The sequence below is a fragment of the Rutilus rutilus genome, assembly GCF_951802725.1.
Source record: "Rutilus rutilus genome assembly, chromosome: 25".
NCBI lineage: Eukaryota > Metazoa > Chordata > Actinopteri > Cypriniformes > Leuciscidae > Rutilus > Rutilus rutilus.
The window spans coordinates 22747284-22766806 of NC_140229.1; the positions used below are offsets into that span (position 1 = coordinate 22747284).

Here is a 19523-nt window from a genome sequence, read left to right on the forward strand (position 1 = left end):
TAAGTCTTACTCATTTATCACTTTATATTGATCAATGTTTTATTGTGTTAAATGCCCTCTTGAATTCCCTCTTTGTCACGTGTGTGAGTTTGTCTGTTGTGATTTTGGCTGCAGGTCACAGGAGATACTGTGTATAACATGCTCAGGTTAGCCGATGTGGAGTGTAACAATGATGAACGGCCACTCAACCCACACAAAATCCGAACCGCAGAGGTTTGTCTCTGTCCCCTGAATTGGCTTTACCATTTTAATTGTACCTTTCTTTCCATATGCAGTCCTTGACTGGTCTTACATTCTTACACAGGTCTTGCACTCGGCCTTTGAGGACATCGTTCCGCGTGAAATGAAAGTCAAAAAAGTAAAAAACAAAGAAGAAGGGAAGAAATCACAGTCCAAAGCAACCAAGTATGTCACACTTACACTTTCTTTCTTTCTTTCTTTCTTTCTTTCTTTCTTTCTTTCTTTCTTTCTTTCTTTCTTATATTTAGATACCAGCATCAAAGACAACATGACATTCACAATGCATTTAACGTCTGTCCAGTGGTTCTCAACCTCTTTGACTTGAATTCCCCCTGTTGTCCAAAGCAATAATTGAAGGCCCTCTCACATAGGCTAAGATATTTTCAGCAATTTTGTGGTAATTATGACAAAGCTGCCCGTTACAAGCTTTTTTTATTAACAGAAACTTTAATATATAAAAATAAATTATCTAAATTAAAAATTAATTAGCCATGATTCATTTTCTGATTGTAGAAGTTTCAAGAACTGTATGTCCTTCAATAAAACCAATAGCTATTGGGAAAAAATAAAATAAATTGCATCTTACAATCAGTATTAGATCCAGTGTTATTTTAGTATTGTTTATATACTATTATTATTTATTCAAATTTGAAATGAGCTTTTATTTAATTTTTTTTTATATTTTCAGTTTTCTTTTAATACAATTTTTTATAGTAATTTTGCTGTGTGCTTTTGCCGTTTTTATACATTTTATTTTTTAAATATTTCTATATAGGTTTAATTTTATTTTTTATTTAAGTTTTTGTAATTTTAGCACTTCAACTCGTTTTATCTCCATTAGATGCAAAGGCAACATTTCTATTTTTCACACACACACATATATATATATATATATATATATATATATATATTCAAATATGTTTTTAAATATATTTATTCATTTTTTTATATATATTTAAATTTGACTGAGTTTTATTTCAAATAACAAAAAAGAACAATTATTTCAAACAACAATTTTTTTTTTTTTACATTTTCATTTGATATTTTTAAGTTAAATTTATATTTAGTTAACTATAATCGTGATTACTATGATTCTTGCAAGCATCACATTCTCTGAACATTAAACTTTCAGAAATCATTCTGAACTTTAAACCACAAACATGAATGATACATCAAATCATGTAGATTGTCAATCTTATCAAAAACAATCAGACTTTTAAAAAAAGGATGTTAAAAAATCCCATATATTTACAGAAAGTAAAGGGTCCATCATTATTATGATCTGATTTTTTTTAAACTTATTAGATTTTTTGTTTTGTTTTCATTTTGTATTTTGATGCTGTACAATGACGTTTCCACAATGTAGTGTTAAACAGGAAGGTTTTATTATAGGAACTTCAGCTTGTTGTCGTTTGGAGAGGAGGCCGAGGAAGAGGAGGAGATGGTCAAACAAGTCAGCCAGGTAGCCTTGTGTCCAGTGACAGATATTCCTCTATGGAGGACGTGAATACTCATGTGTGGGAAAACGAACAGCAGGTGCTTCAACATGTCCTTTCTTGCAGACCATGAAAGGGAAAAGCAAAAGCAGTCATGACCTGCTGAAGGATGATCCCAAGTTAAGCTCTGTTCCAGTCGTTGACAGGTCAGGAAAATCACATGAATCAGGTCACGTGAATAGTAATGTCATGATATATTGATGATACATTATCTTAAGCATGCAGATGTAATCCATATTTATGTAAAAAAATAAATAATAATATTTTTAAATGCATTTTATTTTTATTTGTAGTTTTTAATGTTACTTTTAGTCATTTCGTTATGTAGCGTTACATATTCGCTATGTTTTAGTTCGTTTTATTTATTTTCCGGGTTTTTTTTTTTCTGTATGTAAAGGAACCAAAGTGGGGATGATGCAGACGATGATGTGGAGGACGACAGTGATCGTGAACTGGAGAGAGAGAAGGTCCGAGAGAACATTGCAAAGAAACTGAAGAAAGAAAAGACAGATGAGGAGAAGACCAATCAAGACATGGTGAAGAAGACCTCTCGCAGGTAATGCCATTCGTCTTACCATGAGTTCTCTTCTGATGATGTCCTTTCCTCTCATTGCACAGTTGACATTCAGTGTTTAATAATACTTGTGAATTGTACTTCTGAAACGTCGTTCACACAGCTGGAATCATTTGTTTTCAGTGAGTGTTTGTGAGTCGAGTTGACAGCAAATGAGCGATGTCATGTGCTGATTACTACTGGAAGTTATTATGGTAAAGAGGACCTAATATGCTTTTTGACATGTTCAACTGTCTTTAGTGTGTAATAACGACAATACAGACTTTTTACAATACAGATATAATACTTTTTTTCAAAGCAGCTTTACAGTGATAACAGGGAAATAATGCAACAAAGTTTGTTTCGCCTGTACAGCAGATCTAGAAGAAAATAGCGTCATAGTCCAGTTTAAGTAAGTTCAGTGATCTGATGGTTCATTTTTGTTATTAATTTAGTTCATATATATATATATATATAGCCGCTCTGAAGAAAACAGTGATGTCATCGTCCAGCTCAGTTCAGTTATCTTGTAATGGTGTCAACGTCACAATATTCCTCATTTAAATAAAGGCATAAGGGGCGGGGCCTGGTTGAGGTAAAAAGTAGTGTGTTGAAATTCATGGTGGAAGCAGTTGACCAATCACAACACACGGATCCAGCTGACCAATCAGGGGCCGGTTGCATAAACATAGCCATTATGTTAAGACAGTGTCTTAAAGTCCCCCTGTGGTGAAAATCAAGCGTTTAATGTTGTTTATGTGTCTATGTGGTGTTTTTAAAATGCTTTAAGACAAACCATATACAAATTCACAAATCAACATAATTTGCTGAGTATTTTCTCCTAAAATCTGCAGTGAACCAAAGATGGTCACAAAAACACGGTTTGAAATCGCTGGTGTTTCTGACGTCACAAACTACCTTGTAAGGTCAATGTGTGATCGTCAACGAGTGGATCTCTGAGCTGGTGCGAGTGAGTGGAGGCGGGGCTATTTGCATATTCATAGAACTGCGTATACTAAATGAGGAACGGGTGTAGAGTTACATTCAAGCTATTTTAAGGCATGAAGGAATAATTTTTCAAAGAAAAAACTTTTAAATATGTAATTTTGGTGATCAAAGATGAGTTTTAAGGGATAGAATGATTGACTACAGAGGGACTTTAAGTTCTAGTATGACCCACTAGCAGTTGATTTAAAAAAAGCCATGAACAGTCGTAAAGAAAAAATTGGATAGGTATTGGATAAAGCATAAACCTGTGCCAAAAGTCTCTATAGTGAGCCTGAAGCAGTCCCTGGTGTACTAGCATCAGTGTTCTGGGGTTTTCAATTCAGTTACCTCTGTACATCCTGGAGGACCAACGGCCTGAAGAGTTTAGCTCCAACACACCTGAACCAACTAATCAAGGACTTCGGGATCAATAGACACTATCAGGCAGGAGTGCTGGAGCTAAACTCTGCAGGATGCAGGAGCTGAATGTGCTGTGGATAGAGCATTTCAAGTGTGTCCAGCAGAAGGCACTGTTGGTCTGTAGGATCAGACGCACATTCTCTCCAGGGATGCGGATGAGTTCCTTTGGCTTTAGTGGCACAAAATGTTTTATGTGTTCTTTGTGTTCTCCTAAACTGGGCTGAAGCCCTGAACCTCTGTATTTTTTTTAATAGAATTTCCCTTTCCATGTTAATATGACAACTTTAAGTATTCTAACACTTAAAAATTTTGACTTATTTTATAAATTGAACCATTATTAATGTTTTATTAGTTTCTACATGGCCAGTAAATAGGAAACTGATTGGTTGACTGATTTTAAACACTCACGATCAATCCCTACTTTGAAATGCATAGTCTTTTTCCAGTCAGCATTGTGTCTGACAACCAGAAAGAGACTTTTGCACTTAATATGCACAGTTTTAATAAAAAAAAGAAAAGAGATTTGGTACTTTAGTGATATTGGACCCTAGTGTAGAGTTTATATTATGATATTTAAATGTGTGTTTACCAAAACCAGTTATTATGTGCACGCATTAAGGATGTAGAAAATTAGTCTTTTATTTTCGAAATTGATTACAACGCTTGAACATCTGACCTGTTTGCCGACAAGTCCGTTTTAAGGAAGTGCAGATTCGAACAGAACACGTTTCTAAAAGTTTAACTATTTTAACTTGACACATCATCTTAAGAACTCAAAGCTCATATGAGAGACCCCTACAAAGTGATGTCATACCTGCACCACTCTATAACCCATTATTATCAATTTATTAACTGGACTAACATCTGACAACTTAAAAATATTAATTTAATGAATAAAAAAAGCAATCTATTGAACTTTAAAAATAAAAATTAAGTAATGCAAAGAGCATTCTTTCACCTTTACGTTTGATTTGCCTCTTAAAACTAGAGGCAAACGTGTTACCCTGTTTGTCAGATATATTAAACCCAACCGTTTCAGTGAGATGCACATACTTCACAGAAATCTCAAACACAAATCATCAACAAATGTTAGTTTAGTAAAAATATGAACTCTGAACCACATGGCAGCTAACAGTGGCAGCTGCAACAGCATACAAATCATCATATTTAACAATAGCTACCTTTTTTTTTTAAGCTGCAATGTATGCTGGGAAATTACACAACATTGTGCAATGTAAAATTGTTTGTTCGGATGAAGTTGGGACAACATGTTTTGAACAAATAGATGTATCTAAGTAAAGCCGGGTGCACGCTGTAGGATTTATAATAGTCCTTTACGATTCTTGCTTGTCAGACTTGATCCTCACTGTCAGCCATGTCACACTGTAAGATCTCAGTTGACTTTAATGTCAGACTCTACAGCAGTCAAGACTCGTTAAAAACGGTCAATCCGTGACACGTTCAGTGATTGTGAGCAGCATTTACGTGTGGGATAGGAATGTTGGCTAGCAAATTTGAAATCTTGGCTTATCTCTTGAAAAGAAAACTGGAAAAAACAAACAAAAAAACGATGTGTGTGGAGCAAGTGGTGGTTTGTTGTTGTCTCACTAATTGTCATCAGGTTCTTTGCTCCTATTGGTTTTTGATTTGACGGTCGCCATAAGAAAAGCCACATTGTAGGACCGTGCCTCAACTTCTGACACTGCCAGAATTTCATCAGAGGTAAGATCTGATCGCAACGGTCATTAATTGGCTGTCGGGTGAACATGTCAAACTAGCGATCAAAGACTTCAGATTCTGGCCAAGGATCAGAGGAATCTTGTAGGATTAGGATTCACAAAATTTGTCTCAGACGTCCATATCGTAGCCAGAATCGAACAAAACAACTTTTGTTAGGAACGTGTTTAGAGTATTCTTGTTCAGTTAGCACCAAATAAACGGACTCCTCTTGCTAAAAACATCTTTGTTCTGCATTAGTTAGAAGAACTTTTTGCAGATTTGACGCATGTCTACATTTATACAGAGCCAAGAGCAACATTTAAATAAAACTGTGATGATTGAATCCAAGAATGAGCAGCATTTTCACAGATATGTATTCAGGAAATAAACAGGCAAAATATCAATAACCTTTGATTGCACAAAACTATTGTAGTTAGTAATTTACTAGTATATGTTATTGAGTAAATGTAACAGAAATTGCTTTAGAGGTTTAATGGGAGTTAAACTTCTTGTAGCATGTTTTAGCTGTCTAATTGGCTATTACTAGTATTGGTAACTGCAAATTTATTTTTGCCGCTATCCACAAAGCAAAAATACATAAAGTCCACAATAATAGTTGAATATACTGCGGGTTTTGTTGTTGTCAGTCAGCTCATTGTGATCTCAGCGTGTTGCTGGTTGACCAGACGTCTGACTCCTGAAGTTTCTAAAGAGCAGTGGCACCTGCAGTGGACCAGAACTGTGGCACAGTTGCTCCTCGTCCTCAGTGGATCCGCTTCAGTGGACACAGTCAGGTCCCTCAAGGTGAAGGAGATTTCTGACTCAAAAATCAAATTACTCTGCCACGGTAGGGGAAAACGGCTCCCTCCTGCCAACCTGGCAACCCCAGCACTGCTGCTCCTGAGAGACCGTGTCTTACATTAGAGAAATTCATTGTAAACGTGCTTCTGGAGTATTTCTCTTTCTGTGAAAACTGTTTGAACGTCTCTGTCGATGCAGTGCTTTCTTAGCGAGCTATTGTTGACTTTTCTCTGTGCTCAAAGATGCTTCATTTCATCCTTGCATTTTATTTTGCTCAATTACAAAAACAGAGACCCTGCTCAGGGTTGGTTGGAAAATTCTGAAACAAATGAGGTTGATGAATCCCTGAAAAAGAGTAGCTTATTTCTATGGTACTGCAAATAATGGCTTAAAGGAATAAGCTGTCTAATTCAGTGAAGGGCCAGTTCTTTTTCTTATTTAATAATGTGCAAAGTAGAACTGACTGAGATTTGTATTGTTTGCCTGTTCAAAACTGTCTGCAATGATGTTAGGGTGCTGTGAATGGTTGTTAGGACGTTGCTATGGGGTTACTAGGGTATCCTGGGTAGTTGAAATGTCGTTACTTATTGAAAAAAAAAAAATCCACCTCCAAGTCCCAATTTTACGTGCTTGTTTAGCCAATAATTAATTTTCTTGTTGTGGCTGATAACCGATAAATCATCTATATTAAGGATACGTTACACAACAATGATGTTAAAAAAACTGAAAAGTTTCCGTTGCATTTATGGAAAGTTCTGCGTACATGCGACAACAGTGTTAAATGATCCCCGTTCACACGGATCCCCAAAAGGGAATTTCAGTATTATTCCTGTCAGGCCAGTAGATGGCGACGTCACTTCGTAAAGAAACTCTACACGCCTATAGACTGAACACGTAATACGCATGCGCATGACATCATAGTTTTCTCAAATTCAAGTTTTTGTAGTTTACACAGAGACGATAACGGCATCATTTAAAAAAAACGTGCACTTTGAAACCCGTTTTCAGGCCCTCAAAACGCTGTTGTCGCGTAAATGTTCTGTAATCTGTAATATTATCGGCCACTAATCAGTACGGATATGTTGTGAATGACTAAAATGCATTTGTTGAAAATTATCATATATAAATAAAATCTCACTAAGTAATACAGCTAATACTGACACAAAATATTTGTCCCTGTGTTTTTTCTAAGCTGGTAAATTAAGTGCGGGACAAGTTACGTGTCAAAGTTTACTATTTTAGTTGAGGAGTTTGATCGAATCCCAACGGAAGCCCTACAAGGCCATGGATAATTGTTTTTCTTTCTTGTTTTCTCGTGATCTTGACCTAACAAAAGTTGTTTTCTTATGATCACAACTGAATTTTCTTGTGATCAAAAGTTCACTGGGATATTTTTGGTGATTTTTATTCCTCATATAGGATAGGCTATGACTTATATCATGTGCGTTACACTGGCTTCTGCCTTCTAGCCATGCTCTTCTATTAAAAGAGATGCAAAATATCCAGATTTCAAAAACAGTGACAGTGAGGTAAACTAATGACTCAGTTACTAAGACTGCGCTGATTAAAATGGCATCGTAAATATGGGTGCAAAATGAATACTGTACAGTGATATCAACATTAGTTTTAATGTAGAATCACACCGAATGCTATTGCGGAAGTGAAACTGTGCCGAGTCATGCATCTAGCAGTTAACGTAACGATAACACGATTTTGAGCCTACACTTTCAAGCAAAATAATCAAATTGATTCAAGCATTTAACACTTTTAAGTTAATTACTTGTTAGTAACGCACACAATACTGCACAAATTATAGCGATCTCGAAGTAAGGTCTTCTGGGCCAGTGTGAACTAACACAGTAAGGTGGATATATACCACACCCCATCAGTTATATTCAGTCCTATACTGCCACCTGTTCACGAGAAAATTAAGTTGTGATAACAGGAAAAATAAAATAAAAAAAAGAATCCATGGCCTCATCGGGCTTCCGTAAATCCCTGAGCATGACCAAAAGTTAAAATATAATGCTGCTGAAACTCTCAGAAATGCCTTATTTTTGTGGGATAGTCAAAGTGCAAGATGCAAAAACTACTTGATCCCATTTTGTTTCATCTTTAAAACCCATTTTTCAAAGCCTCTCATATCAGACCCATTGTCACAGTTTCATCTCTTTCATGTGATCCTTGAAATCAGCGTGTGACCTTTGAAAATGTGGGGATTAAGGGATTCATAACCTCACTGACTGAGGCGCTAAAGGCGGAGAACCCTTCCATCACGCCCCCTTTTCTGGAAGCACACCTGCCTTATCTCACCATCGGCCGTTATGTGTCGGGATAATTTTCCGATCATAATAAACATGCGCTCTTCTTTTTCTACATAATGAAGTAATGGCCAAACCCACCGAGTCTCGCAGCTTTGATTGACAGGAAGCAAAATGCAGAAAGACTGTAGTATATTAAACACAAGCGTGGTGTTTGGCTACAAGAACTGTAACCCAACACAGTGGTTTGTCTTGGCTTGCAATCAAAGAGTTGGCTGGTAGGTAGAGTGTTGGTGCAAGACAAAGGGAGCATTGTTGCAGCCCAGAGCTCTTTCCCACTCAGGCTTACAGGAGCTTTTAGGTGAAGAGAGAAGCTTTGGTTGCCAGTCACCTGGAAGGAAGCACAGGCTGTAGGAAGGATCTGATGTTGGTTGGAATAAGTCTATGAGGCTCGAGCTGAAATCTAGCTCCTCCGGATCCATGTCTACTGCTTAAGATAGTATTTCATTTCCTGGTTGGCTATCTGTGTGTTTTGGCATGGTTCATGGCATGCTCCTGGTATTCTTGCTAATGAAAATCGTAATATTTTTTGGGGTTCTACAATCAAACCATTTTCTTTAGCAGTAAATTTACAGTGACCGTGATATTGATTACCTTTTATTTAACAAAAATGTATAAACACTTACCGCTGTCCATATCATTGGTGGCATTAATGAATAAAACAGCATGCTTATGGGAGTCCCGACATCACGACATATGGTAGCCGCCACTTACACTAAACCCGACAGACAGGGCATAACTAAGGATACAAAGTGCTTCCATATGGCTCTTGGATATAGCCATACGCTCTTAATATTTTCATTTAAACCTGAGTGATATACTACAGCCACAATTCAAAAGAGAAAACTATGAAACCTTGGGCAAAAGAACAAGCAAACAAGTACTTGGCACTTTCTCTGCAACGTTATCTATCTAACATTTTGTATGCTGTATTTATTAAATGTATAATAAATGTTATTTATTTTAATAAACATTTATTTATTATTAGTATTATTAGTATTAGTATTATATAGTAAATTGGCCGGTTTCACAGACAAGGCTTAAGCCACGCTAAAAATGCAAGTTTGAGCTGTTTTAACTGAAAGCATCTATCTATCGTCAATATTTGTTATATATATATATATATATATATATATATATATATATATATATATATATATATATATATATATATGTATATGTGTGTATGTATAATAACATATTTACATTCCCAAAAATAATGTTGGCTCAACAATTTTTTGAGTTATGACAACTTCGATTGAAATTGTTCAACTAACAAACTATATTGAGTTAAATTAACTTAATTTATAACATTAAAAAGAAAATGTATAACATTATTATAACATTTATAACATTAAACATTACTCCAACTACTTGAGTTGTAACCCTGGACCCAGTTAATCTGATTTATTTCAGTTAAAATCGACAGCTATCATACCACATACTAAATGTATCTTATTGAACATGTATATTTAATGAACAAGATATTACTTGTCACTGGCATTAGCGTAGTCATTGCTTATAGCATCAATCTACTGTTTACCTTCATGTTGGTTACTCTTACTCACAATGGTAACCACGGAAACTTCAACATAACAGAAACTCTTTAATGGCAAACATGGTCTTTCCCTTTCCCTACAATCACGCTTAATTTCAGAATTTATTCTACTTATTCTGTTCTATGCAAAGCATGCTGGGAACTATAATTCCACTGCCCAATTTCCAAAGTTAACAAAACATTTTCATTAAGTTACAACAACTTAATAAAAAAAAAAAGTAAAGTAGAAATTTGAGGTATGAAGTTACACAATATGAAGTTAATGTAATGATCAACATTATTATTTTAACAGAACTCAAAATAATGTTTGCAACTTAAAAGGTTGAATTAAATCACTAAAATAGATGTTTTAAATTGCAACCATGCACTTAAATTACGGCAATAGATCCCCTGAATTACTTTTTAGAGTGATTTTAAATAAAGGTATTAATAGATTTAAAATGCACTTATGTATTTTTTTTTATTTAATTTTTTTACATACTGTGTAAACACCTGCTACGGATACTTTCAAGATGAATTTCAGCATGTTAGGCTCTATTCCGCAGCTGAGAGAGAGCTAGAGAAGCATCTGAGCATCTCTGCATTTGCTCAAATTAACGAGTCCAAATTACTTGCTCAAGTATTGAAAAGTTTTCCTTCACATTAATATTTTGTCCAGACCATAGACTGTAAAAAAAGATGGACAGTGCATTGCTGCTTCCTTCCACTGTAGAAAAATGAAGCCAAATATCCCAGAAACAGTCACTGCCGATTACGTCGTTCGGAGCCCGAGTCTGCGCTGTAGTGATCCTGAGGTGGATTATTTGGCAGTGAAGAGCAACATGACTTACAACAGGAGCGTGGATCGGCAGCCATCTGAATCCTCCAAACCACTGAATACTCTTATGTGGTCTCGTCATTATCTGCTTTTCAAGCTCCTCTGGACCATAATGCAAGATTTTACTAGGTTTGTCTACACAATTGAAATGTCTTTTAAGAGAGTCCAAATAGCAATTATGCACCAAAGATGATGACTTTTGTGTGCAGTGTCACTGTTTCTCAATGGCACCTGTCAGTTGTCATCCGTCATAATCCGATGCTCTATCAGCCTCTCAGGGAAAGGTCACCCGGATCAGTAAAGCACTGGCCCTTTTTGTGTGGAGGCCAGAAGGGATCATCTAATTCTTGGCAGCTGTGCCTCGGATCTGCAGGTTCCTGGACCTCCAGCCCGCTGAGCATGTGTGCCCTGTTTGGGGCAGTCTGACAGAACGACTCCAGACTTCAGCATGTGAGGCTCTATTGACGTTCAGCAGAGCAGAGCTAAGAAGTGGCGGAGCATCTCTGTATTTGTTCACCGTTGTAAATTAACGAACTAGAAATAACCATGCTTTGTTTATTACTTAATCAAGTACCTTCACATGACTCTTTCTTAAAACGGTCATGAAAACTAGTTTTTTCCATGACCTTTTGAGATTAAAATATCTTAATACACTATGGAAATTATATGTTATAGCATTTATTGAAATTATTTGTTCTTGGAATTAATTTATATTTAAAATAGATTCATTTTAATCCTGTCGGTCAATATTTTTCTTTATCTCGGTTGTTTTTTCATACGTTATGCTGCCATATTACTCCATTAATTGTTACTAGAAACATATTACTCCATTAATTGATACTATATACACTTACTAAATCCGCATGCACTGCCGCAATGTATTCATTGCTTGCTTGATCAGTAACGGTCTCTCTACGTAGCAGTTTATAAAGACGGCTGACATTTTACAATAGGGCTGCACGATTTAGGGAAAATGTCATATTGCGATAATTGAGGTCAATATTGCGATTGCGATATAATAAACAAATGGTTTCATGAGTCGACTTGCTTGGTTCTCAAGGAAAATAAATGCACACACAGATTAGTGATAATCTGCCTAAAGAAAAAAGTTCTTTAGTCAAGAGCAGTGAGTGTTTTTCTCTGTTCCCTTTGTTCTTTGATTAACTTTAGCGACAGATATAATTAGTGGCTACTGTGTACTGTCCCTTTAAGACCAGCCGCTGCTGACAGAGACGCGGATCTCACACTCCTCATTCTCTCACGAGTCACAACTCTTCACGTTCATCATAAGACTACTCTTATGTTATGAAGATACTCGACAAAAAGACATTCTGGCATAATTGTGTGTGTTATTGTTCGTTCAAGCTCGAAAGAGAACTGTATTCTGGCATGCTGTCTTGTGCGCACGCATGATATTAGCGCGAGTCTTTCTGTGTGTCTTTTTTGTCTTATCGCGCATGAATGGTTTAAAAGCATTTGCATGAATAAGAGCGGGATCATGTAACACTAGCCAAAGGATGCCAAAAATTAACAGGTGCTGCGTTAATTGCGTTAACAGCGCTAATTTTTTTATTTAATATAAAATCGCAGCATTTTGCGTCATATAATCGCGTAGGCTTGACATCGCGATTGCGATTGCGATATGATTAATCGTGCAGCACTATTTTACAAGTTTATTTCCTTATCGGCAAGAGCTACTTATGTCAGAGAGAGTTTCTGGTGGTCAATAAAGAAGGATATGGAATGTTAACATTGTTGCTGTATAATTACAATGGCGAATCCATCATGGCGGAGAAAATGAATCGTAAATGGAGGTAAATTGTAGAGAAAAAATATCAAACTGTCTTTTCTTTCATATTATTAGCAAAATGATCAGTATACTCTGCATTGTAAGTTGTAGGTAAGAGTGTTTTAGAATCTCAAATGCGTACTAATGAACTCAACATGTTAGCAAACTAGTGGTTGGAGGATGCAGCATATACACAGGCTCTGTGTTATGGTTAATTTCTGAACTCCTCGGCTTATGCCATGCGTTTGGACACCGCTTGACTCATCAACTCCATCATTAATATTTATTATGGAACTCTCAGTTATTCAATTATTCAGTCTCCTTTCTCAAAACTTAGGTAGACGTTACATTTGAGTCAGAGGGAGACCTGGAAAACTAATATTCTTCACTATCCTCCTTGAAATGTGATATCATATGATTATTATACACCACCTCTGCTTTAACCATCTGCTTCAAGACCTTGAAAACATTTGCCCTCTCCACGCAACACTGAGATTATACTGCTTGATTATAAAACTCTGAACCATGCGTAAAAGTCAAAATCAGTAGAGAGTGGAGCTTGAGGAACAGTATTTCCACTCCTGCGAAGCGTGAGGAGCTACTCCGCATCCGTTTTGGAAAAACAGATCAAAAACGACCCGCTCTCAAGAAGTTTTTTGACTGCGACAGCAGGCTGGTGGGGGGGGGGGGGGGGGGGGGGGGGGGGGGGGGGGGGGGGGGGGGGGGGGGGGGGGGGGGGGGGCGAGGGTTAAATGTTGAAGTCTCGATTCACGAGAAAGATTGGTCTGTGGCCAGTCACTTTGTGTGCTTTCTTTATGAAAAGTAAATCATCCAGAGCTCCCCGGGTTTCGCTTATTTGAATTGTCTGAATGAGCGACAATTGCTGGCTGGTCTGGAGAGCCGTGAGTGACGACAAAGTCTTTCCCCCACTCCTCAGACATTAAATGTGTGCGTCAGGTCTCGTCCAGCACTTCATCACCAATCCCTCTCTCTCTCTCGTCTGATTTGTGAAATGACGGTCTCTTCCCTGCTGGCGGCTCGAGAGGGTTTGGTGAATGGCTGTCATTGTGCTGGCTGGTGGGGGGGGGGGGGGATGTGTGTGCCCTCTGGCTGATGAGGCCGCAAGACAGTGGGCACACTTTGGCTCCTCTTCAAAGAGCTCACTCGTTAATAAACTCTCATCCCCTCCTCCTTTTATCACAAGGACACTTTATCACACTGTTCTTTTCTTTTCTTGAGTTAACAAATACCTTTTTATCTCGCTCTGCTGTCTAACAAGGGCATATCTCACAGCTCTGCTATTTTAAACAGCCCATCACTCTTCAGCGCAGTGCTGTTTATTAATAGCTGTGCTATTTCAGTCAAATTGCCTAATTTTCTAAGTGCCAGGATCACAATTACTTTTTCTGTTTGTACAAATGGCTTTCTGCGGATTGTTTGGCTGTTGTTTTGTCTTTTACTTGATTCTTTATATTGGCCCTACTTTTATGTACTTAAATGACTTGTTAAATTGTACTTGTTATGGACATTTCCTTGATGCACTAAATAACTTTCATTCTTTGCCTTTTACTTTTCCTGAGTATAAATTCAGTTTGTTGCTTTAGGCCCAAAACATTCTCTACACAGGTACATGAACACAAACGCTCCTAGCTACACAAGCTTGATTTCTACTGCCATGGTTTTTTGTAAAAGTTGGTAATAATTAGTTAGTGTCTACCTGAATAATAACACATCTCATTGTGATATCGTCACAAACATGATCGATATGGTGGAGATGGACTCCACCTGAAGAACAAAAGGATATTCGGAGGAATTTGTTGAGCCCTGAGGAGTAAATTAGAAGGTGTTCCTGTCTCTGCATTTTTCTCAGCTTTCTCCACTCTTACTGGCAATCTAGCTGAGAGACCCATTGTGTTGCTGTTGCCTAGGATATGCCGCTCTTGTTTGGTAAATGGTAGCATGTCCAGGCAAGCAAAATTGGCACTTAGTCGGAGGTGTTTCCCTATATGGCCTGCTCATTTCCGACCAAGGGTCAATGTAGGCCTCTAATAGATAACTCTTCACCCTTGTGGAATCTTCACGTCTTCTCTTGTTTTCTTGCCAAAATGTGCATTTGTTCATTCCAACACAATGGAAGCTATTAAAGGAACACAATTTTTCCTTTCTGTACAATTAAAGCGTATTAGAGCAGTTAGGCCAACTATTCATTTTTAGTCATTTTTCTGAAGCCTATCCATGACTAGTCAGAACATTGTGGTAAAGTTAGTTGACTAGTCGTGCAAGTTACCAGAGCTTCAAAAAGGACAAAAACCCACCATGAAACACCATAATAGTGGTTCAGAGTACCATAATATTCCAGATCTTGTAAAGCCATCTGAGAGTTTTGTGTGAGAGACACCCTCCACCCTAGCCAGGTTTGAAGTCAGTGAACGGCTAAGCACCTGAACCAGCTGAGATGATCTGACCTGTACTCTAACTCTGTCACCTTAATTGGTCCTTCTATGAACTAACAAAACATGTGCAGGAAATGAGAATGTCAGCTTTAACCAAGACCGAAGGCTTTACCAAGATCTCCAGCAGTGGATCGATGTTGAGTGGCTCCACTGCAGGTGATGCACTCTTTTCAGGGTTGGGGACCTAAAGAGGAGAACAAACGAATGCCAGTGTCCATGAGGTTCCCCTTTACCTGAGCTCCCAAACACTAGAAGAGGTCCTCTACAAGGTCAGCCTTTAAAACGTCGACAGTGCCGTACGTTTGCCCCTTGAGAACCTAGAAACTAGGAACCTGGCGTTTGGGGACCCGAGGTTCAACAGGAGTAACAGAAGAGAGCTGCCGGAGAGAACGTGTGTCAGCTGAGAGGAGCAGATGGATGGAACAAAGGCAGTCATTGTTACGGGCTTGAATGGCTCACGTGTTTTTGGGCTGGAGGCCCAGGCTCTGCAGCTTACCTGTGCTTTGTAGCCATGTAAGAACCTGGCATCAAAACTTAGCTGTCAAGTCCTATGAAAATATTATTATACCCCAATAGAAGATGCTGTCTTGGGAGCTGCCAGAAGGGTTGGTTCTCTAGAAGGCAGCTGTGGGTGGGGGCAGTGTTTGCACATGGAAGCAACTTCCTCTCATCGAGGCGAGCTTGGCAGTTCATCAATGAGGACCTCACACCTTGGAAGTGTGTGTCTGCCTGGGCCTGTCCTTATCAGCTGTCCTGTGACATCTGCCTCTATTGTCTGAATAAGAGCACTGGCTATAAGATCCTTTTTTGGAGGGTTAGATTACCTCAGGTGTAAGACCAGTTCAAACAAATTTGATTATCACTTGCTCGGTTGGACATCAGTGGCAATGTTTTTCTTTTTCTTTTTGTTAGCTACCATGGAGCAGGAGACAGCAGGATGTCATCTTGTTCTAGTTGCTCCATTTTGGGTTCATACCTTCAATCCTCATGAAGCAACTAGAGGTAAAGTGCCTTGCTCAATGGCAAAATTTAGTTTATCCAAGATTGCCCCTGTCTGGTATGCAATCTTGTTATTTTATAGGTCAGTTGGCTCATGTGATTCATGTTTCGGCTTCTGAACTTCCGTTAAGGGAACGCAGTGAGCATCGAGGCTCCCTGGTTTTCACGGTGCATTGTGGGACTTTTTACGGAGTGAGCGTAGGATTTTTGCGATCGAGACAGCCCTTAAAATAGCAGACTCCCTGACTACTGAACTAGGGAGCTGATTGAGACGCACCCATTGTCAAGCCTACTCCTCGTGGTTGAACTTGGTATTCTTAAGAGTAAAACTTTTCTTAACTACTATTAACTTGTTATTTTCTGACTTAAGAAGAACGTTCAGAATATTTTGTCATCTTAAATAACCTCTTAAATTTAGAATAACCTCCAACTTTCAATAGATTCTTTAAGCATATTACGTTTCTAACATTAAGCATTACATCAAAACATTAGCTACATATGATGCATATTTCTAGAAATGTGCATGAGTACTCTGAAGTGACAACATGATCGGTAACTTAAACATGGGCGTCGGAACCATTGTATATGGGTGGGACCGGACCCACCCACTTTTTAAGATCAATGATATTATACCCACTCACTTTTACCGTCTCTAATTCAGCGCATTTGTCTGTTCGCTTTTCAGAGCGTCGTCAGTCAAATCCATTCCACTTGAGGAATTAAATTAAATATATTTTTTAATTAAAATTAATAAATTAAACTCCATTTCCGCTGAATCGCTACATTATATTTCTCAACGAGCCGCAACTGACGAAAGTAACCGCCCGTTGTACCTTTCCAGTCAAATATTGCGTTGCAAACATCAATAACAGCTTTAAGTTGTCATTGCTGGCAAATTACCATATTAGGGGGATAATCCACGGATAGCTGTGCATTTAATGCACGACGTGGAGGCAAAGCACCGCCCGACGTTAAGTGGAGTTTAGTTTACTTGTTTAATTAAAAGGCACCAGAATGAAATGGTATTTACTCCAGTAACATTTTTCTGGGGGAGGACCCACCCACTTTTTTTTTTCTTCCGACGCCAATGAACTTAAATAATGATTGGTCATGACTATGCTGAATTCTAGATTCAGTAACAACTCTACAAAGAAGAGTCAAATTAGTCAAAAGAGTCAAACCTCGCTTAGCAGCATTCAGTTGCGATTCAATAGTTCTTAAGAAATTTAAATAGTATCTTAGGAGGTTTCTTAACTTCTTTCTTAAAGAAGGTTTTCATGAATGCGGCCCCAGGTCCTTTTCTTTTCTTTTTCTTTTTTTCGGTCTTTATCTTTAGCATTGGAGCTAGGTAAGTACAGAGTCAATATGATAGTTTATTTAGCCGTGCTGCTTGCAGGACATCAGTGTCACTTGCTATAAATTGGATGATCATCAACAGCAGTTTACGTCCACAAATTGAGCCAAATTGCTTTCATACCAACCAGCTCTGGAGTCGATATGAATTGATACTCCCCATTTTTTCAAGCAGACTTGTGTGCGGTACTTTGATGCCGCAGGGTTTCTGTTGCCAGTTTGAGAGCACAGATTATGTCCACAGCCATGCTAAAGACCATAATGAGAGCTCACTGTTGGAGTTCTGGAGGTGTATCGGTTCAGCCACAACATCCCTTCTTGAGGTGCCAGAACCCTGGACTGTCTGGACACCGCGCTGAACTCTTGATCTAACAAGGCGCCACACGATTTATTAGAGAGTTTTATACTTCTAATGCACATATTTGTTTCTGACACATGTTGGAACACTATGCCTAAGATAATTGTTGGTTTTATTCCCGTTTTATGTGAACACACACAATCCCCTTGTTAATTGTGGAATGAGAAGCTTAATCAGTTGGAAACCCCGGAGCTAAGGAGATGTTCATATCCTGTGTTCTGTTCTGGGGATTGTATTTTCATATCAACCATTTCAAATAAATACATATTAATAAAGAAAGGAGTCCAGCACCCTGCAGACATTCAGACATGTTCGAGTTTTTTCCTTCTTGACTATAGCTACAATCCTGAAATTCGCTCTTGCAAAATCTTATAGATACAGCAACTCAACTGTGAATTTGTGACAGGATGTCAACAAAAAACTTAAAGAAAGGCTTGTGGAAGTTTTTGCACACATTTGCACTAAACAATAAAAAAGTTCATGAGCTTGTGGCTCTTTCGTTAGTTGTGCACACCAGACGAATAGTTGCTCGTTTTTTTTTTTTTTAAGTATATCACTTTGAATAATTTTGTGTCTGTGATGTTTTGGCTACTTTCTAGGGCTTTTTGTTGTTGACTTAAAACATTTATTAATTTAAATTTGTTCTTGAGAACATTTGGTCTTCTGAGCATATTTAAGGTTTGGTAAGTTTCCATCATGTCACGTCAACTTGTTAAAACGTTTTATTTATTATTTGAATGATTTATCACAGATAGCAGGAACATATCTTCAATTGCTATGCATGAAAAAATGTGCTACATGTTTTTCCTTCCGTAACATGTTTTTCCCTTCTGCATTTTGCAAGACTTATTGGGAAAGTGTTCCTTCCAAGACTGGAAATTAATTCCAGCTTTTGGTTGAATGTCTTTCCGCAGTGATGAATTGCGAAAAGAAGCTCGCCAGCTGAAGAAAGAATTACTCGCAATCAAACAGCGAAAAGAAGATGGTGTGAAGAAAGAGGAGGATGTCACTGAGGGTGAGTGTCTCTGCCACGAAATCACAGCTGTTTGTCTTTTTATTGACAGAATTTGAAAAGCTGAAAGCGTGAGTGAAAGCGTAATTTATTTCTCGCACATGGTGTAATGAAAGCATTTTAACCTCTCCCAAAATCAAGTCAGCATGTACTGAGGTCCTCCAAACAACTGAATTGTTCAGTTTTGGAGGTTTGTTTTTGTACATCAGCCCTTGCTTTTTTATACATATGAAAAAAAAATCTGAAGCTGCTGTGTTTATGTGTTTTGAAAGCCTGAATGTTGGCTGTGAAGTGAGCGTGTGGATAACATTAAACATTTGGCATTTCTAGCTGTTATTTAGTCATTTTTTTGGACGTGCCTAGTTGATTGCTTACCTTTTGTGAGCATTTTAAAGAGAGCAATGAAACTTTTTTTTTTTTTCAGTCATCAGTCGGTAATCATTTACTCAACCCCATATCATTCCAAATCAGTGTAATGTTTGGATTACAAAAGAAGAATTTTTGCAGAATGTTCTAAAAATGGGCCAATTTACATCATTCCATGGTGTTGATTGGACTGCTGTTTACTTGGGTTTCCCATAGCTATTTGATCAGTAAAAACACACAAAATTACCAAGTTTAAATATACCCAATGAAAGCAGCTTTGA

The 19523-nt window shown here is 37.8% G+C and overlaps 1 protein-coding gene across 1 annotated transcript in view; it reads left to right on the forward strand.

The window, feature by feature from the left end:
• Positions 1-19523, forward strand: part of cwc27 (CWC27 spliceosome associated cyclophilin) — a 44885-nt gene that overhangs the window by 3251 nt on the left and 22111 nt on the right. Inside the window, exons 5-10 of the mRNA XM_084400555.1 lie at positions 115-213; positions 305-405; positions 1633-1702; positions 1803-1882; positions 2134-2292; positions 18779-18879. Coding sequence (XP_084256681.1) covers positions 115-213; positions 305-405; positions 1633-1702; positions 1803-1882; positions 2134-2292; positions 18779-18879 — 610 coding nt within the window. The remainder of the gene's footprint in view (positions 1-114; positions 214-304; positions 406-1632; positions 1703-1802; positions 1883-2133; positions 2293-18778; positions 18880-19523) is intronic.